Source organism: Amblyraja radiata, chromosome 20 (assembly GCF_010909765.2).
Source record: "Amblyraja radiata isolate CabotCenter1 chromosome 20, sAmbRad1.1.pri, whole genome shotgun sequence".
Lineage (NCBI taxonomy): Eukaryota > Metazoa > Chordata > Chondrichthyes > Rajiformes > Rajidae > Amblyraja > Amblyraja radiata.
In genome coordinates this window covers 43,586,061-43,611,562 of record NC_045975.1, presented here as the reverse complement: position 1 = coordinate 43,611,562, position 25,502 = coordinate 43,586,061, and the positions used below count along the sequence as shown (strand labels likewise).

The 25,502-nt window shown below is 43.4% G+C and overlaps 1 protein-coding gene across 6 annotated transcripts in view; it reads right to left on the bottom strand.

The window, feature by feature from the left end:
- Positions 1-1,508: 1,508 nt before the first annotated feature.
- Positions 1,509-25,502, bottom strand: part of copb1 (COPI coat complex subunit beta 1) — a 36,961-nt gene continuing 12,967 nt past the window's right edge. For all 6 annotated transcript variants that reach the window (XM_033038508.1, XM_033038507.1, XM_033038506.1 and 3 more), the window contains exons 8-22: positions 24,810-24,929; positions 23,804-23,911; positions 23,560-23,706; positions 21,866-22,011; positions 19,220-19,316; positions 18,498-18,655; positions 14,664-14,784; positions 13,409-13,636; positions 12,189-12,368; positions 11,343-11,487; positions 11,101-11,220; positions 10,069-10,214; positions 9,880-9,969; positions 3,573-3,728; positions 1,509-1,807 (exon numbers count right to left, since the gene is read on the bottom strand). In XM_033038508.1, the coding sequence (XP_032894399.1) occupies positions 1,748-1,807; positions 3,573-3,728; positions 9,880-9,969; positions 10,069-10,214; positions 11,101-11,220; positions 11,343-11,487; positions 12,189-12,368; positions 13,409-13,636; positions 14,664-14,784; positions 18,498-18,655; positions 19,220-19,316; positions 21,866-22,011; positions 23,560-23,706; positions 23,804-23,911; positions 24,810-24,929 (2,022 nt within the window). In that variant the 3' untranslated portion in view covers positions 1,509-1,747. The remainder of the gene's footprint in view (positions 1,808-3,572; positions 3,729-9,879; positions 9,970-10,068; positions 10,215-11,100; positions 11,221-11,342; positions 11,488-12,188; positions 12,369-13,408; positions 13,637-14,663; positions 14,785-18,497; positions 18,656-19,219; positions 19,317-21,865; positions 22,012-23,559; positions 23,707-23,803; positions 23,912-24,809; positions 24,930-25,502) is intronic.

The following is a 25,502-nucleotide window of genomic DNA, read 5'->3' as shown; positions in this document are numbered from 1 at the left end:
TTTTAAAAAGGGAGGGAGAGAGAAAACGGGGAATTACAGACCAGTTAGTCTAACGTCGGTAGTGGGGAAACTGCTAGTTATTAAAGATGGGATAGCAGCACATTTGGAAAGTGGTGAAATCATTGGACAAAGTCAGCATGGATTTATGAAAGGTAAATCATGTCTGACGAATCTTACAGAATTTTTCGAGGATGTAACTAGTAGAGTGGATAAGGGAGAACCAGTGGATGTGTTATATCTGGACTTTCAGAAGGCTTTCGACAAGGTTCCACATAAGAGATTAGTATACAAACTTAAAGCACACGGCATTGGGGGTTCAGTATTGATGTGGATAGAGAACTGGCTGGCAGACAGGAAGCAAAGAGTAGGAGTAAACGGGTCCTTTTCACAATGGCAGGCAGTGACTAGTGGGGTACCGCAAGACTCAGTGCTGGGACCCCAGCTATTTACAATATATATTAATGATTTGGACGAGGGAATTGAATGCAACATCTCCAAGTTTGCGGATGACACGAAGCTGGGGGGCAGTGTTAACTGTGAGGAGGATGCTAGGAGGCTACAAGGTGACGGATAGGCTGGGTGAGTGGGCAAATGCATGGTAGATGCAGTATAATGTGGATAAATGTGAGGTTATCCACTTTGGTGGCAAAAACAGGAAAGTAGACTTATCTGAATGGTGGCCGATTAGGAAAAGGGGAGATGCAACGAGGTCTGGGTGTCATGGTACACCAGTCATTGAAAGTAGGCATGCAGGTGCAGCAGGCAGGCAGGTGCAGCAGGCAGTGAAGAAAGCGAATGGTATGTTAGCATTCATAGCAAAAGGATTTGAGTATAGGAGCAGGGAGGTTCTACTGCAGTTGTACAGGGTCTTGGTGAGACCACACCTGGAGTATTGCGTACAGTTTTGGTCTCCTAATCTGAGGAAAGACATTCTTGCCATAGAGGGAGTACAGAGAAGGTGCACCAGACTGATTCCTGGGATGGCAGGACTTTCATCTGAAGAAAGACTGGATAGACTCGGCTTGTACTCGCTAGAATTTAGAAGATTGAGGGGGGATCTTATAGAAACTTACAAAATTCTTAAGGGGTTGAAAAGGCTGGATGCAGGAAGATTGTTCCCGATGTTGGGGAAGTCCAGAACAAGGGGTCACAGTTTAAGGATAAGGGGGAAATCTTTTAGGACCGAGATGAGAAAAACATTTTTTACACAGAGTGGTGAATCTCTGGAATTCTCTGCCACAGAATGTAGTTGAGGCCAGTTCATTGGCTATATTTAAGAGGGAGTTAGATGTGGCTCTTGTGGCTAAAGGGATCAGGGGGTATGGAGAAAAGGCAGGTACAGGATACTGAGTTGGATGATCAGCCATGATCATATTGAATGGCGGTGCAGGCTTGAAGGGCCGAATGGCCTACTCCTGCACCTACTTTCTATGTTTCTATGTTTCTATGAATGAAACATTTCTTAACATTCCCAAAAACCAGATGAGCAGCAAACATTTCCAGAATTTATCTTTATTATAATTGATAAACTTTAGTGTAAAAGAGACGTCTGCAGCAAGGCCCAGAAGACAAGATTAAAGGATTCTATAGTCTTTGAATTGTATGATAAAAGCTTCATTGCATGGAAATGTGAACAATCACAAGTGCCCTCAGGAGACTTAACATCTATGATCTTGTATTAGATACATTGGATATCGATGGATTAAACTAACATTAATTTAAGCTGAAAGGATGTTTGACAAAGCCGCTATGCTTTCACTTTCTTCTGGGACAGGTTGATCTTGTCACCCAAACTGAGAGCCATTCCCTGCAACAAAGAACAGACAGAGTGAACAGAAGTTTATCCAGTTTAACGTGTGCAGATGTACAGTGCCCTCCATAATGTTTGGGACAAATACCCAATATTTATTTATTTGCCTCTAAACTTCACAATTTGTGATTTGTAATAGAAAAAAACCCAGATGTGGTTAAAGTGCACATTGTCAGATTTTAATAAAGGCCATTTTTATCCATTTTGGTTTCACCATGTAGAAATTACAGCAGTGTTTATCCATAGTCCCCCCATTTCAGGACACCATAATGTTTGGGACACATGGCTTCACAAGTGTTTGTATTTGCTCAGGTGTATTTAGTGCCTCCTTCATGCAGGTATAAGAGAGCTCTCAGCACCTAGTCTTTCCTCCACCTTTGGAGACTTGTATTGATGTTTATCAACATGAGGACCAACGTTGTGCCAATGAAAGTCAAAGAAGCCATTATGAGACTGAGAAACAAGAATAAAACTGTCAGAGACATCAGCCAAACCTTAGGCTTACCAAAATCAACTGTTTGGAATAATAAGAAGAAAGAGAGCACTGGTGAGCTTACTAATCACAAAGGGACTGACAGGCCAAGGAAGATCTCCACAGCTGATGACAGAAGAATTCTCTCTATAATAAAAATCCCCCAAAACCTGTCCGACAGATTAGAAACAGTCTTCAGGAGTCAGGTGTGGATTTGTCAATGACCACTGTCCGCAGAAGACTTCATGAACAGAAATACAGAGGCTACACTGCAAAATGCAAACCACTGGTTCGCCACAAAAATAGGATGGCCAGGTTAGTTTGCGAATAAGCACTCAAAAGAGCAGCCACAGTTCTGGAAAAGGGTCTTGTGGACAGATGAGATGAAGATTAACTTATATCAGTGATGGCAAGAGCAAAGTATGGAGGAGAGAAGGAACTGCCCAGGATCCAAAGCATACCATCTCATCTGTGAACCACGGTGGTGGGGGTGTTATGGCCTGGGCATGTATGCCTACTGAAGGTACTAGCTCACATCTTCATTGATTATACAACTGCTGATGGTAGTAGCATAATGAATTCTGAAGCGTATAGACACATCCTATCTGCTCAAGTTCAAACAAATGCCTCAAAACTCATTGGCCGGAGGTTCATTCTACAGCAAGACAATTATCCCAAACATACTGCTAAAGCAACAAAGGAGTTTTTCCAAAGCTAGAAAATGGTAAATTCTTGAGTGGCCAAGTCAATCACCCGATCTGAACCTAATTGAGCATGCCTTTTATATGCTGAAGAGAAAGGTGAAGGGGACTAGCCCCCAAAACAAGCATACAGGCCTGGCTGAACATCACTAGTGAAGACACCCAGCAACTGGTGATGTCTACGAATCGCAGACTTCAAGCATCATTGTATGCAAAGGATATGCAACAAAATACTAAACATGACTACTTTCATTTACATTACATTGTTGTGTCCCAAACATTATGGTGCCCAGAAATGGGGGGGGGGGGGCTATGTATAAACACTGATGTAATTTCTAGGTGGTGAAAACAAAATGTGTAAAAATGGCCTTTATTAAAATCTGACAATGTGCACTTTAACCACATGTGATTTTTTTCTATTACAAATCTCCAATTGTGGAGTACAGAGGCAAATAAATAAATGATGGGTCTTTGTCCCAAACATTATGGAGGGCACTGTATATCAGTTACATTTTAAATCCAAACGTTGCTTATGCTTCGGTATGTACTTGAATGATAGAATTTCACTGCCGAATCGGACATAACGTACCTGACTCTTTGCCCGAATGCGTATGTGCCCAGTCACAGGAGCATCAATTCCCAGGTGAACTGATCGCTCTATGCTAACGTTTGCAAGTGCATCTTCTCCAAATATTGAACGTGCATAGAGGTTGGCTGCCATAAAACCGCAGTAACCAGAAAGTGCCTGAAATTGAAAAACAATTTATATTATTTGAAAATCGGCTGTCTCATAAACGACACTGGTGCAAGAAACTCCCTAAACAGAAGAACAGTCTGAAGGGTAAATGCAACCCCATATTTATGCCAAACATGCAGGGAAATAAGTGAATAAATTGGTTCCACGTAACTAAGTTTGAGTTGGCGAGAACTATATTTTGCACTCAGTATCTTTCCCTTGCTACCTGAGTTCGACTTGATTGTATGGTATTATCTGATCTGTTTAGATAGCATGCAAAACAAAGCTTTTCACTGTATCTCGGTCCACATGACAATATTAAACATAAACTTAAGATTGGATTGGATTCAATTTATTGTCATTGCACTTTTCAGTGCAACGAAATGGTTTAGCCTGCAGTCATAACATAGAATAAATAACAAAACAAACACTCAACACAGTTTAAAGTCCCAAAGTCATTGTCTCTTCCCTCCTTGCTCTCCCTCTGCGCTGAGGCAATCCAGGCCTCCGATGTTGTGACCCCGCCGGGTGATGGTGAGGGTGAAGATGCCACACACTGGAGAATTTGTAAGCAATGTCTTAAAATCCCCCCAAAGCTGACGGCATACGTAAAGAAGAACTCTTGGATAGGGTGCTTCCCTCATCACACGGCAGTGTCTCTGCATCTGACTGACCCCTGACCAGTTGTTCTGTTGCCTGCACATCTGCTCTCCCTCAGCCCCTCCCTCCCACAATGTGATGAAGATTCTCCTCAACCTCTCATTCCATCCATCAGTCTCCACATTCCAGCCACATCCTATCTGTAACGGGTAATCGAGTGCATACGTGCTGCCCAGGTTTTAAAATAAAATCGTGGACAAAAGACATTTCAAACCAAGAATTGATCTTTTCACAACCACCTGGATTCACCACTGCTAATCACAGACCCATCGCGGTAATCTCATATCGCAGGTTCAGAACTCTGCTGCCTGCACAGTTACACATTGACAAACACCATCCAGCCATTTACAGTTACCATTTACTTTCTTCACATTTTGGCAATACCAATCATGGGTGTAATTGCCAAAAGGCAAGTTGTGGCACTCATTCCCCACAACAAGTGATTGCAGTGACATTGTTGATGTCAGGATGATCCTCATTTCAACGTGGGTTTAGTGAGGCCAGAGCTATAGCTATAGTCCCATTGAAGTCACCCTTTGCTCAAAAACCAGCACAAGGTCTTGTTTGGAAACGCTGGGAGCTAGTGTGCAGTGTTTAACCATTCCACTGAGTGGCAGCGTTACACAAGACTCGGTTCACATACGCTCAAACACCCAGACTTTCCAGCAGCAATTTATTCATTGCTTCCCAGTTCAAACGTATGTTTTCAAAGACCAGCCACCTTCTTCAAATTGACTCCCTTCATTCAACCACCCTCACAAATAATGCCCTCTCATTTTCATTTTAGGGGACACACCGTATACTTTGACGAGTCACATTTAATTACCCGTTACAGTTATCATGTGTGATTGGAATAGAGGAAAAGAAACCAAGAATAGTTTTAGTGGTGTTGGTGTTAAATGTGGGCTGAGAGAGCGATTGGGAGAAATTGGCAACAACTGTTCCCCTTTTATCTTGGAGGGTTGAGTAATGGTGACATCTAATGTCAGGTAGAGATACCAAGCAAGTTTCCCTGAACTCAAACAGGTAAAGAAATCACCCATTTGTTAGAAGGATATTTGTCTATTCTTACAACTCTGCTCGAACTCCTTGACCTATTCACCCAACTCCCCATTTCTCCACTTCCAATGCTTTCACTTGGAGCAGCGTGAAGTGATTCTTGCATTTAGGCACGAACAATCATCACCAAATGCGACCAATTAGCAACAATCTGGCCCCGATTTGCTCGTTAGCTCTGGACGTCCCAAAAGGCATCCCAATCACTCATTCAAGTGTCATTTGCAATAGTCCATGGGGTTCTTTCAAAACCCGCCTTTCTCCCACAGATCCCTTCCATTTACCTGATATCCACCCTCCCCCCCTTCCTAAACCTTTCTCTATCCACGAGTTTGTCCATGCACCCCTTCCCCCACCCCACGTCTAATATGAGCCTCAGTTATGTACTGATGATAAGACACAAAATGCTGCAGTAACTCAGGAGATGGGACAGGCAGCATCTCTGGAGAGAAGGAATGGGTGATTATCCGGGTCGAGACCCTTCTTCAGACTGAGAGTCAGGGGAGAGGGAGACATAGTGATATGGAAGGGTAAGGTGTGAAAATGACCGATCAAAGGGTACGATGATCAAGGAAAAAGTAGAATGGCTCATTGTTAGCCGAGGGGAAGGTGACAACGAGGCATACAATCAGTAACATCTAATCAGGAGGTCAGTGAAACTAGTCGAACTGGGATGGGGGAGGGACGGGGAGAGAGGGAAAGCAAGGGTTACTTAAAGTTAGAGAAATCAATATTCATACCGCTGGGTTGCAAGCAGCCCAAGAGAAATATGGTGGTGGGTCACTGTCATCAAAGATGAAATGAGTGAAAAAATATCCTGCAGGAACTCATCTGACTATAACATGGAATTCGACGGGAAAATGGATTTGTGTTAGACAATAATCGCTGTGGGTCCAGGGATTTCTCAGAACACAACCCCTCCGCAACACAGGAAGGGGTCACCTGTACAGGCGAGGGGAAACGCTGAATGAGAACTGCAGGCAGCAAACTACACCAACAAGACCAGCCTGTTAGAGCACATCAATGGACCAAACCACATAGCTTGTCCAGAGGAACCTACTTAATGCCAGAATATAAATATCACCAAAATAGAAACATAGAAAATAGGTGCAGGAGGCCATTTCTCCTGCAAAGTTTTTTCTCATCTCAGTTTTAAATGGCCTCCCCTTTATTCTTAGACTTTTGCCCCTGGTTCTGCACTACCCCAATATTGGGAACATTTTTCCTGCATCTATCTTGTCCAGTCCTTTTATAATTTTATACGTTTCTCTAAGATACCCTCTCATCCTTCTAAATGACAGAATACAAGCCCAGCCTTTCCAACCTTTCCTCATATGATAGTCCTGCCATCCTGGAGATTAACATCATGAACCTACACTGCACTGGCTCAATAGCAAGGATGTCCTTCCTCAAAGAGAACAAAACTGCACACACTACCCCAGATGTGGTCTCACCAGGGAACTGTACAACTGCAGAAGGACCTCTTTGCTCCTATACTCAAATTCTCTTGCTATGAAGGCCAACATGCCATCAGCTTTCTTCACTGCCTGCTGCACCTGCATGTTTACTTTCAGTGACTGGTGTACAAGGACACCCAGGTCTCGTTGCACTTCCCTTTTTAGTAATCTGACACCATTGAGATAATAATCTGCCTCCTTGTTCTTGCCGCCAAAGTGGATAACCTCATATTTATCTACATTATACTGCATCTGCCATGCATCTGCCCACTCACTCAACCTGTCCAAGTCATCCTACAACCTCCTAGCATCCTCTTCGCAGTTCACACTGGGTCACACTGCCACCCAGCTTTGTGTCATCTGCAAATTTGCTAGTGTTACTTTTAATCCCATCATCAAAATCATTAATATATATGGTAAATAGTTACGGCCCCAGCACCGAGCCTTGAGGCACTCCACTCGCCACTGCCTGCCATTCTGACAGGGACCCATTTATTCTCACTCTTTGTTTCCTGTCTGCCAACTAATTCTCTACCCATGTCAATACCCTACCCCCAATACCTCTAATTTTCCCACTGATCTCCTGTGTGGGACTTTATCAAAGGCTTTCTGAAAGTCCAGATACACTTCATCTACGTCTCTCGTTCATCCATTTTACTTGTCACATCCTCAAATAATTCCAGATTAGTCAAGTAGGATTTCCCCTTCATAAATCCATGCTGATTTGGACCAATCCTTTTACTGCTATCCAAATGCACCGTTATTATTTCTTTAATAATTGACTCCAGCATCTTCCCCCACCACCGACGTCAGGCTAACTGGTCTATAATTCCCCGTTTTCACTCTCGCTCCTTTCTTGAAAAATTTGCTATTCTCCAATCCACAGGAACTGATCCTGAATCTATAGAACATTGGAAAATGATCACCAATGCCTCCATGATTTCTAGAGCCACTTCCTTGAGTACCCTGGGATGCAGACCATCAGGCCCGGGGGATTTATCAGCCTTCAGTCCCATTAGTCTACCCAATACTATTTCTCGCCTTATGCAAATTCCTTTCAGTTCCTCTGTCTCCCTAGATCCTCTGTCCTCTAGTACATCTGGGAGATTGTTTGTGTCTTCCTTAATGAAGACAGAACCAAAGTACCGGTTCAACTCTTCTGTCATTTCCTTGTTCCCCATAATAATTTCACCTGTTTCTGCCTTCAAGGAACCTATCTTTATCTTTACTAATCTTTTTCCAATATACATAAAGAAACTTTTACCACCCTTCTTTATATTCTTGGCCAGCTTACCCTCATACTTCATCTTTTCACCCCCTATTGCCCTTTTAGTTACCTTCTGTTGTCCTTTGAAAGTTTTCCAATCTTCTGGCTTCCCGCTACTCTTTGCTATGTTATACACCTTTTCTTTTGGTTTTATTCCATCCCAAACTTCCCTTGTTAGCCACGGTTGCCTCTTATTCCCCTTAGAATATTTCCTCCTCTTGGGAATGAAATGATCCTGCATCTTCTGGATTATGCCCAGAAATTCCTGCCATTGCTTTTTCACCGTCATTCCTGCTCAGATGTTTTTCCATTTGACCTTGGCCAGCTCCTCTCTTATGCCTTCATAGTCCACCTTGTTCAACTGCAACACTGACACTTCTGATTTAACCTTCTCCCTCTCAAATTGCAGATTAAAACTTATCATATTATGGACACTACCTCCTAGAGGTTCCTTTACCTTGAGTTCCCTTATTAAATCTGGTTCATTAGACAACACTAAATCCAGAATTGCCTTCCATCTGGTAGATAGATAGGATAAATGTACAGTCTTTTACCCAGAATAGGGGAATCAAGAACCAGAGGACCAGAGGTTTAAGGTGAGAGGGGAAATATTTAATAGGTACCTGAGGGTCAACTTTTATTGTACAGCATGGGTGGTAGGCATGTAGAAAACGCCGATGGATGAGATATTTCAGGCACGTAATCACAGCATTTAAGAAACATTTGGACAGGTTCATGGATAGGATAGGTTTTGAGGGATGTGGGCCAAACTCAGGACAGTGGGACTAATGTAGATGGGGCATGTCGGTTGGCATGGGCAAATTGGGCCAAAGAGGCTGTTTTCACGCTGTATGACCCTACGACTCGCCTTCCGACAACAATGACCAACTTAATGAATAGGAGTAAGTTTTGTGACTTAAACAATATGGACATGACAATTTCGGCAGCACTCATTCAGTTTCATGGTAACTAATATTTCAGTCCTTGGGAAACTGCATGCTCAGAGTTGTTTAGGAAGGAACTGCAGATGCTGGTTTAAACTGAAGATAGACACAAAATTCTGAAACTCCAAATGTCTAATTCAGGAAGCATAAACATCTAAGTCAGGGGTCGGCAACCTACGGTCCCCGGGTCGAATGCGGCTCGTAACCTGAAGTCATCCAGTCCGCAGGCGGATTTTTTCCCCTGTAATCATCCGGCCCGCCGAGCGCCCCGAGCGCGGCCGAGCTCAGGCCGTACCGCATCCTGCGCAAAGCCTCCAGCACGGTTGCGCACCTTCTGCGACACATTTAAGAAAGAACTGCAGGTGCAGGAAAAATTGAAGGTAGACAAAATGCTGGAGATACACAGCCAGTGAGACATGGAAGGACTGCATGAGGCTGCCTCACCCACTGAGTTTCTCCAGCATTTTTGTCTACTTTCTGTGAACACGTGATTTGATGCCTGCCATCCAGGGCGGGAAAAGGGCGGGATCCATGTGTACGCGCGATAGATGTGGTCCGCTCACAGACATGCGTCCCGGCCCCTATGCAGAACAAGGTTGCCGACCCCTGATCTAAGTAATAAAATACTAGCGGGAAATGTGCTCAAATTATGAACTGAAGCGGACAGATCAACTGCAAAGAAGAGGGCATGGATGGAGATCAGTACCGCCTGGCAAAAAGAGGAAGAGCCCTGATTTATACATATATCCCACTCTTGTGGCAACAAATACACGCACCTTCTCTGGAGTCAGACACCTCATGTTGGTCGAATTAAGAATATGCTGCAAATATTCATTCAGATCAGTAATGTTCGTATTAACTGTAACCTTGAGGAAATAAAACACACAAACAATTCGATCAGTTATCCATGAACAGTTGTTTTAGCTGAGCAAGCAAACTATTGTTTTGGTGAATGGTTTCTCTACCTTGTTCTCCCATTCAAACTCGGCCCACATCTGCCGGAACTCTGCGTCGGTGCACAGAGCGGGCTGGATGTAGTCCATGATGTCAATGTGTATGTCGCTCAACACCACACAGTTGCGGTCACTGGCTGCCCCGGATATATCGTAAACTGCAAACACAGATCAGGCACAACTATCAATTCAAGTACCGAAATGGAAAAAAATCCTTCCCATGGAACACAGGCAGAGGAGTGATTCTGTTCATCAAAGACATTTTGATTTTCTCACTTCATTTTTAAAGTATTTTCCTCTTCGTTTCCAAACATCTCCACTTGTTTTCTTTCACACACAGATGGTGGTGAGTACTTGGAACTAGCTGCCAGGGGTGGTAGTGGAGGCAGATACGATAGTGGTGTTTAAGAGCCCTTTAGATAGTCATATGGATATGCAGGGAATGGAGGAATATGGATCATGTGCAGGCAGAGGAGATTAGTTTAACCTAGCAATAGGCTTGGCGCGGGCGAACATTGTGGGCCAAAGGACTTGTACCCGTGCTGTGCTGTTCTATATATATCTGAAACACTGAATTTTTTGACATTATGATATCTCAAATTAAGTTTTAAGATGTGGGTTAACCGGTGTTAGTTTTATTTGACTCATTTCTGAGCAGTTTCATGCCTGGCCACAGCACATGATATTTCCTACAGTGGAGACGGCGTGCTCCATGTGTGGGACATGCCATGAAGAGTCCTGCCAACAGTCTGTGCTAGTTCCTCTTGGGAGGATTACAAACGGTTCTCAAAACCCATGTCGATGGTGAACTGGCATTGTTGATACTAACTACACCGAGCTGTTTCCGCACATCACGCTTTGTCAATTCTTTTCCATAGATTAAAATAAATATCAAAAGGAACCCAACATTAAGGCAGGAATCAACAAACGTTCACCCCAACACATTCTTTATTCCATTATTATCTGTTGTTTCCTAATCCAGTGTTATTTTTCTTCAGACAATAACACACAAATTGTTACCGGGTAAACAAACCTCCTTCTCACCTATATTCCCGAAAATGATGCCATTTTCTGTTGAAGCTACTTTGACGTTTGCCTTGATGTTAGCAAAATCGTGTGGAGCAAGTGTTAGCGGTGAAGGCTTCTCAACGAGTTTAAGATCGCCTGGTGAGGGGAAAAAAACAACCAGGATACACATCACCGCCTCTCGTGAAATGACGTTCATACAGCAATGTCTCAAAGAGTTAAATCATAAAATGAACTCTTTCTTAACTGTGAAAACCTACCCAACGTGGCTAGTTCCAGAGTGCAGTTCTGAAGCGTGTCACTGGTCTGATTGACCACAAGTACATCAAGTACAATATCATATTGATTGACATGTACATAGGCTTCTGCATAAACTGGATCTGAGAAACCAGTCAACTGTGTAACCTACAAAATAAAATAAAACACAATAACCCAGTACTCCTTTCGAGTCATAGAATCAATCATACAGTACGGAATCAGGCCCTTTGACACAACTTGATCAGAGCAACTAAGGATGCCCCATCTACACTAGTCCCACCCGTCCACATTTGGCCCATATTCTTCAAAACCTTTCCTATCCATTTACCTGTCCCGTGTCTTTTAAACGTTGCAACCATGAGTGAGCTTTCCAAGGACAATAACCGCTCAGTTTACCTGGTTGGATGATTAAATCCATTGCATGGGAGAGTGCCCAGACAGGGAGAGATGGGTGAGGAGGGACAAACCAACCAGGGAGACGTAGGGAGAATGGCTATCATGGTGAGCAGAAAGGGACAGGGAGGGCCGACTGCTGGTGAAATTGTGTTGCACCTGGTGGGAATGACTAATAACATGTTGGATGCAGAGGCTGGCATGCTGAAAGCATGGACTAATGGAACTTTAGTGGGGAGAAAGCAGAAGTGTGGGAAATGGATGAGATGTGGGCAAGGGTAACATCAACCAATCAATCCAGATGTCCTGGAGTGGATAGCCTCATCTGGAGAACAGATACAGTAGGGACACAGAAAGGGAGAAAGGGATGGGAGACGGTGTGGTTGAGATAGCAAGGGAATAATGATTACAGAGAGTTTCTCATTAAAGTGAAGGGTCAAGTATCATCACTGTACCTTGCTGAGCTTGGAAGCCAGGGGGTCGGAAGCTTCCTTTCGTTGTGTGTTACCCATTGCTGCCAACAAGCTGAGCTGGAACTGGTCCTCTTTGGAGGACATTTCATTCTTGGCCATCAGCTGCATGAAGGAGATGGGATCGTCTGCCTGCACCATCACGTTTCTCTTCTCAGACTGTTTCTGTTTGGGGCAAAGAAGAAAATCATCAGGGTACATTTACACAAACTATAACAGTGGTCCACAGGATTCAGGACCAACACGCTGAGAATTGAAATCCTAATACCATTCCAAGCCAACATAATTATGCGAGGGAAGGGCAATATTTTGTTGTATCTGGTTGAATGTAGGAGAACAACTGTGGCGAATGGAGAACAATTATTTCCTAAACTATCTGAAGGCACACCCGTGTTAAACTATAATTACATGCGCATTCACATCTATTTTTAGAACATTTTTGTTGGACTGAAACATCTCCAGGTTCTTCAGAGGCTTTGAACAAATATTTGTTTACAGATGTTAATTTTTGCCATGGACCAGGAAGTTTCAATTTAATCAAATGTTCTTAATCAGAAATCTGCAACAGCAATTTGACTTTGAGGTTTTTATTTATCTTTCGAGCTTTTAAAATTAGAATCATTTTACTGACAAGTACATTTGCTCCACAGGCAGCACCCACATTGTGAAAAGGTTGTGTCACCAAAAACAGTTTGTATCGCGATTTAAAAAAACGCAAAGCTGCTTCATCTGCACATGCATCAAGAAATGGGAGTAGAAAATATATATTGTATCTACTTTTTTCACAAAATTCAACCAGACAATTTGATTCCACGTCTCAAATTTTTGGGATGCGATTTGTGAATTCTGTAAGTACCCAAATTCTGTTAGCCAAATGACAGAAATACAAGATGTAGAAACAAAGAATGGCAGATGCTGGTTTATACCAAAGACAGACACAAAGTGCTGGAATAACTCAGTGGGTCACTGACCTGTAACGTCACCCATCCTTTTTCTCCATTGATATTGCCTGACCCAATGAGCTACGCCAGCACTTTGTGTCTATTCTATCTGACAGGTATACAAGGGCCAACAGTAACTCTTGGACAACAGTGATCTGAATCATGAATACCAGACATTCTCCCACTTCAAATATACACAGAGGTTACAAAAACAAAACACCCGGATCAACCGTTACGCATCCTGGGCTTTCTTGAATACATTACCTTCTGAGACAGTTTCTCTTCTTCTAGTTTGGCTGACAGCATTTGAGAGAGGGACTTTCTGCATTCTTTATTGAAGATATCACTCATCAGCGGGGAACACTCAGAGAGAACTTTGAGGCAGAGCGAGATGCGGTCGACATCGTCGTCAGTGATGGGTTTCTTCGGCAGAGACGATTTACCCAGGTGTAAAATGGTGGCCATGATTAGCATTGACTCCGCAATAAAAGTCTATCAAAAGAAAGATTATTTAAGAAAGCAAGAAACAGGATAAGCAGGTCAATGGTTGCCATTCAATACCATGGGTAAACTTCCACATCCATGCAGCTTCTTGCTCGATTTCCATATTTCTCCATCCATATTTCTTTACCCAGCAACCACAACTCCTTGCGCTTTGAGAATTTCAGTGAAGCAATCCTTTACTCACGTAATTCCTCCGCTCCAAAACATTTGAAATGCTTTATCCATCGTCAGATATCTGCTGTTTTACTCATTCATCTCATCTCCCCAGATTACCCCCCACCCTCACTCTCCTCCAGATTATCCCCAACCTCCCCCAGATTACCACCACTCTACCAAGATTATCCCCCGCCCACTTTCCCCTGATCACCCACCACCCACTCTTCCCCAGATTACCCCCCCACATTGCCCCCACTCTCCCAGATCACCCGCCCGCCGTTCCCCAGAACATTACAGCAGACTGCAACAGTCTTTTGTCCCAGTCTTTAAAAACAGAATTTGAACGTGCATACTTCAGACATGAGACAGAAAAAAAGGAAAAAAAAAGGAAGAGATAGATTTCTCCACGGACCCGCAAATTCGGCAAGGCCCCATCGCCGCGGTCTCGATGCCTCCTGCATCACCGCCTAGAAACCCAGCCGTGGCCTCGTGGGCACCACGGAGGCCGTGAAGTGGGCTCGGCCGCACGGCACCATGCAGACGTAAAGTGGGGTGTCGGCAGCGGTGAAGCCTCGCGACGTTGGGGCCACGGCTGCGATGCCTCACCGAAACTCGAAATCCGCAGAGAAATCTCATGCCTGATATTTTAAATACGAACCCTTGCCGATGGCTAATATTTACTGCAAACTTGACAATTAACACCTAAGTTTTGCAAAGAACTTTAACAGAAATAAATACTCTTCTAATGGCACATTTAATTTCTTAAACTTCTTTCAGGTTAAAATACTTCTAGTTGGTGGAAACAACGGAAATCAGCTGTTCAATTGCTTGTTGATTTCTCAACAGAATTATTACTTACATTTTGTTTCTTTTTATCCTGAACGAGTGCCGTATAACGCAAAGCTATCTTGGTCAGTGTAGTAGCAAGGGCACCGGCCACAAAGAAATCACCATCCAGCAGGAATCCACGGAGAGGTGGTCTTAAAGAGTACGAATATTTTTTAGAATTAGCAGAGCCCAAAAACGGAACTGTGTGGATGCAATCATTTGTAATGGCATATATCAATGCCCATTGAATATTATTGAGAAATCAAATATTACTAATTATATTCTCCAAGATTTACAGCTATACCACACAATACAGACAGCAGAAAGCAACTCAAAATATTTGGTAAAATGCACTTTTAGTTTAAAATTAGATGATGAAGCAGTATCCATCAAAGTAACTTGTGCATGCAATACAAGCCATTCAGTTTGAAAGACATGAAAACTTTTATTAAAATCAATAGTCCTTTAATTCTTACGGTTATACTTTTTCCTGATCTGCTAACATGAAAATGTTTATGCCAACATGAAGATGTTATGTTTAAACCTTGGGATTCAAATCAGTAAAATAATTCTACATTGACAACATATGTTGCTTACGTTGACAGACTATAGTGTTTAAAACTGTTTTGAAGTGAACTGTACACAGTGGTGCAGCGGTAGTGTTGCTGCCTTAGAGCCAGAGACCTGGATTCGATACTGACTATGGGTGCTGTCTATATGGAGTTTGTACATTCGACCTGTGACCTGTGTGGGTTTTCTCTGGGTGCTCCAGTTTCCTCACACTGCAAAGACGTACAGGTTTGTGGGTTAATTGGCTTGGTATAATTGTAAATTGTCCCTCGAGTGTGTAGGATAGTGTTAAAGTGCGGGGATCGCTGGTCGGCGTGGACTCGGTGGGCCAAAAGAGCTATTTCCGCACTGTATCTATAAAATAAACTAAACTAAATTAACTCCAATGCCCTCCATAATGTTTGGGACAAAGACCCATCATTTATTTATTTGCCACTGTACTCCACAATTTGAGATTTGTAATAGAAAAAAAAAAATCACGTGGTTAAAGGGCACATTATCAGATTTTATTAAAAGGTATTTTTATACATTTTGGTTTCACCTCCTTAATGCAGGTATAAGAGAGCTCTCAGCGCCTAGTGTTTCCTCTAGTCTTTCCATCACCTTTGGAAACTTTTATTGCTGTTTATCAACATGAGGACCAAAGTTGTGCCAATGAAAGTCAAAGAAGCCATTATGAGACTGAGAAACAAGAATAACATTGTCAGAGACATCAGCCAAACATTAGGCTTACCAAAATCAACTGTTTGGAACATCATTAAGAAGAGAGAGCTCTGGTGATCTTACTAATCGCAAAGGGACTGGCAGGCCAAGGAAGCCCAGCACAGCTGATGACAGAAGAATTCTCTCTATAATAAAGAAAAATCCCCAAACACCTGTCCAACAGATCAGAAACACTCTTCGGGAGTCAGGTGTGGATTTGTCAATGACCACTGTCCGCAGAAGACTTCTTGAACAGAAATACAGAGGCTACACTGCAAGATGGAAACCACTGGTTAGCTGCAAAAATAGTCTGGCCAGGTTAGTTTGCCAAGAAGTACTTAACAGAGCAACCACAGTTCTGGAAAAAGGTCTTGTGGACAGATGAGATGAAGATTAACTTATATCAGTGATGGCAAGAGCAAAGTATGGAGGAGAGAAGGAACTGCCCAAGATCCAAACCATACCATCTCATCTGTGAAACACGGTGGTGGGGGTGTTATGGCCTGGGCATGTATCCCTACTGCAGGTACTAGCTCACATCTTCATTGATGATACAACTGCTGATGGTAGTAGAATAATGAATTCTGAAGTGTATAGACACATCCTATCTGCTCAAGTTCAAACAAATGCCTCAAAACGTGTGCGAACATGGAGCCAACGGACGAGAAGCCGAAGCCAAAGAGCCGAATGGAAACAAGGCCGAAACGTCAACTAACCGAAAGAGTACGAAGCCGAAACACCAACTAACCGAAAGGATGGGACGCCTAAATGCAAACTAACCGAAAGGGCGGGACGCCTAAGAGCCAACTAACCTCGTCCATCACATCACTGTGGAGGGATGAACATTGTCCCACACCTCCGCTCCACCCGACCCGCAGCCCGTGGGAGAATGGGGGGCTGTCCCGAGGGATGCACACCTTCGGCTGCTTACAACTTGGTGCTTGGGTTCAGATTGCTCAGTCACCTATGACTTGTGTGGGAAAATGACCCTCACGCTCCCATCTCCCACCTTCTCCCCACCCTCTTCTCTCTCTCCCCCCTCTTCTCTCTCCCCCTTCTTCTCTCCCACGGCCACCCTCCGCGGGCTGTGGGTCGGGTGGAGCGGAGGTGTGGGACAATGTTCATCCCTCCACAGTGATGTGATGGACGCGGCGGTCTGGACCAATCGCTGATTAGTCTCGCCCCCCGTCAAGGTCATGTCCGTTATTTGACGTTTCTGTTGAGCAGCAGTCGGTCCTTTGGTCTGTAGGCGACGCCGCCTTTCGGGTAGGTGGCGTTTCAACAGAGCAGCCATTCGGTGAGTTTGCTTTTAGGCGACGCAGCTTTTCGGTTAGTTGGCGTTTAGGCGTCCCGCCCTTTCGGTTAGTTTGCATTTAGGCGTCCCATCCTCTCTGTTTTTTGGCGTTTCGGCCTCGTTTCCATTCGTTTTTTTGGCTTCGACTTCTTTGCATCGGCTTCACGTCTGGGTACCGCCTCAAAACTCATGTTTGGCGGTTCATTCTACAGCAATACAATCACCCCAAATATATTGCTAAAGCAACAAAGGAGTTTTTCAAAGCTAAAAAATTGTCAATTCTTGTGGCCAAGTCAATCACCCGATCTGAACCCAACCGAGCATGCCTTTTATATGCTGAAGAGAAAACAGAGGGGGACTAGCCCCCAAAACAAGCACAAGCTAAAGATGGCTGCAATACAGGCCTGGCAGAGCATCACCAGAGAAGACACCCAGCAACTGGTGATGTCCATGAATCGCAGACTTCAAGCAGTCATTGCATGCAAAGGATGTGCAACAAAATTCTAAACATGACTACTTTCATTTACATGGCAGTGCTGTGTCCCAAAGATTATGGTGCCCTCAAATGGGGGGGATTATGTATAAACACTCCTGTAATTTCTACATGGTGAAACCAAAATGTATTAAAACGGCCTTTATTAAAATTTGACAATGTGCACTTTAACCACATGTGATGTTTTTTTCTATTACAAATCTCAAATTGTGGAGTATAAAGACAAATAAATAATTGATAGATCTTTGTCCCAAACATTATGGAGGGCACTGTATATCTTCAGTACCTCCGCCATCAAGGAATGCAATTCATTGTGTTCAGAAAAACTTAAAGTTGGAATGCAAGTACTAGAAATTGCAGATGCTACTGTACCAAAGGAAGACACAAAATGCTGGTGTAACTCAGTGGATCAGGCAGCATCTCTGGGGAACATGGATAGGTGATGCTTTGGGTTAAAACCCTTCTTTAAAGTGATTGCTGGTGGTGGTAGGGGGAGGAGAGGAAAGAAATGTGGATGAGAGGAGGAGTAGCACAATGCTGGAAAGAGCAGCTATATTCAACACCGATTCTAAAATAGGACGGATGGACAAAGTCATCTTTGAATCCAAAACTAAAGCTTCCCACAATTTTGGGCAAGAACTGCAGAAAGCATATCTTCATATTTCTTGATTTCATTTGTGTCCAAAATGCCTATTTCATTGAATGGGAGGTTGCTGGTATCAGATTCAATTAAAGCAATGAGGTATCTATCTCTAACCTTTTAATGTGATGGCATTTATACACAATGTAAAGTAATATGGCATTACCGATCTTCATCTTTTTTGGAAGGCCTTGCACTAAGAGCGCTCTGGGTTGCATAGGTTCCCATCTCTGTCACGAGTTTTTGTGTTGGAACCACTTGAACATCATCATCCATCCTCGGCTCGCCGGTTTCCTTCTTTATCTCAGAATCGACAATTGGAATCTAATACAGGGGCCAGACAAATACAAGTTACAGTTATCAAATAGCCTTGTACACTCCCACCATATTTCAATTGGACATTCCTGCATAATCACGACAAGAAAACTGAAAATAATTCCTTCAACAATATTCTCAGTTTAACTGAAAATAATTCCGTCACCAATATTTTTATGGTGAATTTCTTCCATGTTGTCTTCTCCCTTGACATACTAATAGAAAACGAATTACCTCTCGTAAAGATGTGGAATGAATTAGAGTTGAACTAACAATTATAACTGCAATTTTCAATTACAATCATACTGCAATTCACATTTTGTATACAATTTCAAATACTTGAATAATTGATTTTGGTTTGCTTCCATTTCTGTTTTCAGATATCACTTACTACAGAGATTGAGCAAGTAAATCTTAGCAAGGCATTATTTGAGTTTAGATTGAATTAAAACATGTGATAAAACATGTGATAAAACATGTGGGTATCTGTATACCATCTGCAAATCTCTCATTCAGTCCTTTGTTAGCAGACTGGAGCCCAGCACTCCACAGGAGAGAGAAATACCCACATACCTCACCCAATGATCGGCGAACTTCAGTCATGACACTCTGAATGTCTTCCTGAGAGCTGCAATATTCGCCCAAAATCCAGAGAGCTCCCCTATAAATCCTGCAGCAGAAACAAAAGATACCCAAATGAACAAAGTGTTTTGAAATGCAAGATGTTGGAAATCTTCAATAACAACAGAATACATTGGAAATACTCAGGTCAGTCAGCATCCGATTACAAAGAAACGGATTGAACATTTGAAGTCAGAACCTTGTGTACATTAAACTGAGAACTACAAGATGGTGCAGCTGTTCCTGTCAGGTAAAGGTTTATGTTGTTTTAAATGCTTCGTTTCAACAGAAAACCAGAGGGAAATTTTGCACCTATGACGATACTTTCCAAAATGAACCAAACTGAATCTGGTTACATCAGTCCAAAAATTAACTGAAAACAAAACTTAATGCCATCAAGAATGGATCATGAAAAGATCAAACTGATTGTAAAGAAAACCAAGTTCTGCAAGACCGTCTCCTCCATGTCACAGTCTTTATTTGAATTTGTTCAATGGCCACATCCACCATAGATTTCTGCTTATTATTCCCAATGTTTCAAACAAATGATTTTATTGCATAGTATAATCTATCAGTTTGTACTATTTGTGATAATAAAAACTGTGTGTTACCCAATTACACTTGCACATTACATACTCAAGCTGCAATGTCAAGATCACCATCATCCACAATATTAAACCTGTTACTTCTTTGAACTCTAAATTAATCTGCACTAATCAATCTCCACAGAACATATACTCTAAAGCCCACAAGTAACTACCTATCTAAAGCCCACAAGTAACCACCTACTAATTGGGACAGGATTTTGAACTCAGAATCCAAATGGCAATTAAACAGGATCCATCCACAACTAGCCCAACGTAAAACTGGAAGTGAAGGCACAGAAAACAAATAATTAAGTCATAGGTACAGGAAGGAACTGCAGATACTGGTTTAAATCGAAGGTAGACACAAAATGCTGGAGTGACTCAGCAGGACAGGCAGCATCTCTGGAGAGAAGGAATAGGTGACGCTTCGGGTCGAGACCCTTCTTCAGACTGATGTCAGGGGAGTGGGCGGGACAGAGATAGCACAGCATAGTACAGAGAAGTTGCATACAGCATATAATCCTCCAACACTTTCACCACCTCCAACGGGATCCCACTACTGCCCACATCTTCCCATCTCCACCCCTTTGCTTTCTGCAGAGACCGTTCCCTCCGCAACTCTCTGGTCAACGTCCCTTCCCACCCAAACCACCCCCTCCCCAGGACTTTCCCCGGCAACCGCAGGAGATGCAACACCTGTCCCTTTTACCTCCCCCCTCGACTCGATCCAAGGACCCTGACAGTCTTTTCAGGTGAGGCAGAGGTTCACTTGCACCTCCTACAACCTCATCTGCTGTATCTGCAGTTCCAGGTGTCAACTTCTGTATATCGGCGAGACCAAGCACAGGCTCGGCGATCGTTTCGTTGAACACCTCCGCTCAGTCCGTCTTAACCTACCTGATCTCCCGGTTGCTCAGCACTTTAACTCAGCACTCAGCACTCCCATTCCCAATCTGACCTGGGACTCCTCCATTGTCAGAGTATGGCCCAATGCAAATTGGAGGGTCAGCACCTTGGGTAGCTTACACCCCAGCGATATGAACATTGACTTCTCTAACGTCAAATAGCCCGTGCTTTACCTCTGTCTCCATTCCCTCCCCCTTCCCTGTTCTCCCACCAGTCTTACCGTCTCCGACTACATTCTATCTCCATCCTGCCCACTCCCCTGACATCAGTCTGAAGCAGGGTCTTGACCCGAAACATCGCTCACTCCTTCTCTCCAGTGATGCTGCCTATCCCGCTGAGTTACTCCAGCATTTTGTCTCTACCAATAATTAATTCATGCCTGGTCATATAAAAATAACCCAAAGAGCACTTTAAATGGAAAACCAAACAGAATAACAGCATCTCATATTCTTCTTGAGTCGCTTACAACCCAATGGTATGGACATAGAATTGTCAAATGTTAACTAACACACAGTACGGTGACGCAGCGGTAGACAGTGCATGCAGCGCCAGAGTCACGGGTTCGATCCCAACTATGGGTGCTATCTGTGCGGAGTATGTATGTTCTATCCAAGATCTTCGGTTTCCTCCCACACTCCAAAGGTGTACAGGCTTGTAGGTTAATTGGCTTGGTATAATTGTAAATTATTCCTAGTGCGTGTAGGATAGTGTTAATGTGCGGGGATCGCTGGTCAGCAAGGACTTGGTGGTCCGAAGGGCCTGTTTCCGCACTGTATCTCTAAACTAAACTAACCAACAAAACCTACCTAACCCCCAACTCCCCCCACCCCCCCAACTTCTTCACTGTGCCCCACCTGCATGTGCACACAGTTCTCCCACTATCACAGCCCCCTATCCCCTATCCCCTTCCACCTATATCCCTTTCTCTGGCTTCACATTTCACAATGTTTTGTAAGCTTACATCTACAGTTCTTTGTGTCCAAAATTACACTTTTGTTCAGACATAATTTAAATAGGAATGAACAGATGTCAAATGTTTGCAAGAGTGGAAATCAAGCATAGAATCACTGCATTTATTACTGTGCAGAGATCTTCTGTGCCTTACTTGACAGATTTGATGGCGTAGAACACCTCCAACATTTTCTCGACGATGAGTGAACGAAGAGCTTCAAACCTCTGGATGGCTTCCCGCACAAACTCCAGAACATCTGCAGCGGCGGCCTCGTTGCTATCACTGAGGAACTCCATCAGCTGTGGTGTAAGCATCCGTAATGAACACATCACCAAAACTGGCAAATCACTCTGTAACTTTCAGTTATAGCATTTAATGTTTTAAAATAGAGTCCCATTTATCAGATGTTTATATTAGTCGGGTATTGTCAGACCTCCCTTGCTCTCTCCAGTATTTGAACCCAATGTTCAGCGATATTCAATGAGTGCAAAATGTACTCTGCACCTTTCAATACTTCATAAGTTCTAGGAACATAATGAGGCCATTCAGCCCATCAAATCTACTCCACCATTCAATCGTGGCTGATCTATCTTTCCCGCTCAACCTCATTCTTCTGCCTTCGCCCCATAACGCCTGACACCCGTACGTAAGTTACCAACTAAGTTAAAGTATCCACTGACTTGGTCTCCCCAGCCTTCTGTGGCAAAGAATTCCACAGATTCACTACCCTCTGACTAAAGAAATTCCTCCTCATCTCCTTTCTAAAGGTACGTCCTTTTATTCTGAAGCTATGGCCTCTGGTCCTTGACTCTCCCCCTAATGGAAACATCCTCCCCACATCCAATCTATCCAGGACTTTCACTATTTGGTGTCCACTCATCCTTCTAAACTCCAGCGAGTACAGGCACATCATATGTTAACTTGTTTTGTAACAGAAAGTGCCCTTTTCTCAGATATGTTTACTATCATTGTAGTTTTAATTTTTAGTTTTAGATTCAGCGTGGAAACAGGCCCTTCAGCCAAAAACCAAGTCCACGCTGACCAGCGATGTACACTAGTTCTATCCTACAGACTAGGGACAATATACTGAGGGCCAATTAACCTACAAAACGTTGGAATGTAGGAAGAAACTGGAGCACCCGGAGGAAACCCATGCAGTCACAGGGAAAATGTACAAACTCCGTACAGACAGCACTTGAGGTCAAGATTGAACACGGGGCTCTGGCGCTGTAAGGCAGCAACTCTACCGCTGTGCCAACACGCCAAAATCAGAATGTGTTGCTGTGGCATTTCTTATTTAAAGAGATGTTAACATGCTACTTGCAGTAAACACAACTTCAAATAGCCTCTATATTAGTAAACGCACAGGCTGGATGCATTTGAGTCATGAAGTCCCAAAAAGACCAAGCATGATCACTGGACTGTGTTGAAGGGGTAAACTTCCGTGGTGGTGCACCAGTCCTGCTTGATTAGTACGGGTGTCAGGGGTTATGGGGAGAAGGCAGGAGAATGAGGTTAGGAGGGAGGTATTGATCAGCCATGATTGAATGGCGGAGTAGACTTGATGGTCCGAATGGTCTAATTCTGATCCTATCACTTACGACTTCTTGGACTGGAGAAAAGTGAAGCAAATGTCTGCTCTTAACGTGTATCCAGTTGATCAGAGTGTACAATGGGCGTGGGTGAGAACAAGGCTGGGCTTGCCAGCAATGTCCTTGCTTCTGCCCATGCTACTGCCAGATCTACCTGCCAATACAACAACATCTAAACACCTTTGCCAGCACCAACACAAGGTACAACAGGCAGAATAGGTTTCCAGGATAAGAGAGTGACAGATGCTCACATACCACTGGGATTACATTTCCTGCCATGTCAGGAAAACGGATGCTGCACGAATGTAACGTTCTGACCAGAAGCTGACGGTATTTGTCAGTGTCTTCATGCTCCGACGCGTTGTTTGTTTTGATAACTTCTTTCTTTAAAACGATGACAAGCTGCAGAGAACAAACACGCATGGAATTTGTCAAACACGCAGCTTTGACATTGGAGGTTGGTGATCAGACAAATGGCCTGAAAGCTCAAAGGTCCTACCTCTTCAACATTCCGTGACGAAACGAGATCCAGTGCCAAGTGTAGCGTTTTCTTGCGAACCTCCAAATCAGTCGTGGTTAGAACTCGCAGCACATCCATCACCAAGTCCTGAGAAGGGCATTATTAAACTTAATTAACGAGGGGAAAGAAATGACTTTATCCCCATCTCAAAATTTCCATATGAAAATAAAAATAAAAAAGGAAAACCAAGTTTTCTAGGTGTTTAAATAATGCATTTCATAACTTTCATTTCCCACGACACCAGAGGACATACGTTTAAGGCGAGAGCGGAATATTTAATAGGAACCTGAGGGGCAACTTTTTCCACTCAGAAGGTGGTGGGTATATGGAATGTGCGACCAGAGGAGGTAGGTGAGGCAGGTACTATAAGAATATTTGAAAGATATTTGGACAGGTACATGGATAGGAAACTTTTGGAGGGAAATTGGACAAATGCAGGCGGGTGCGATGAGTTTATAGATGGTGCATCTTGGTCTGCATGGGCATGGATGAGTTGGGCTGAAGGACCCGTTTCCATGCTGTATGACTATTACCACAGGACACCCTTCAGGTGCTTTAAAACCAATCATGGTCTTGGGACTGATAAGTTTTCACTAATGTGTTATTAGAGACAACTTCATTAAACTTAGTGCATCAATGCACTGGTTTACTCTGGATCATGCTCACTTCACTTAGTAGAATAAACAAGCACAATAATCACGCAGCGGTACAGGCAGCATCTATGGAGAGAAGAAATGGGTGACGTTTCTGGTCGAGACCCTTCTTCAAACAGATCTTCAGATCTTTGGAGTAAACCAACATCTGCAGTCCCTTCCTAGAGTCTGAAGAAGGGTTTCAACCCGAAAGGTCACCCATTCCTTCTCTCTAGAGATGCTGCCTGTCCCGCTGAGTTACTCCAGCATTTGGTCTATCTTCGGTGTAAACCAGCATCTGCAGTTCCTTCCTACACAATCACACATCCAGTCACATGTTCCAGACTCATTACCTGTAGCACCCTCTCATGGGTGGGATGCTCCCGAAGTTCAATCAGACGATCAAGAACGATCAGTTTCACATTGTTGTCACTCTCCTTAATAATCAAGTCAATGTAGCACTGAGCAGCAGCCTAGAAAACAACCAAATTCGTCTTATATTTTAAAACGTTTTCAGACAGAAATGTCAACCATGCAAGTATTTGTGTTACACTGACAAAAAATCCCCAGTCTGTGAATCAAGAGAAATATCTTGCTAGGGAAGTTTTGTTGGAGATTAAAAAGAATCAATCAAGCTGCATAGTTACCTAACCAACCAACAGAAATATGTTTGTCCCTAAACAGAGCGGCATGGTGGCGCTACGGTAGAGTTGCTGCCTTACAGATTCAGATTCAGATTCAATTTTAATTGTCTGCGTCAGCGTCAGAGAACCGGGTTCGATCCCGACTATGGGTGCTGCCTGTATGTAGTTTGTACATTCTTCCCATGACCACGTGGTTTTTCTGAGATCTTTGGTTTCCTCCCACACTCCAGAGACGTACAGATTTGTGGGTTAATAGACAATAGACCACAGACAACAGGTGCAGGAGTAGGCCATTCGGCCCTTCGACCCAGCACCGCCATTCAATGTGATCATGGCTGATCATCCCCAATCAGTACTCTCCCCATATCCCCTCACTCCGCTATTTTTAAGAGCCCTATCTAG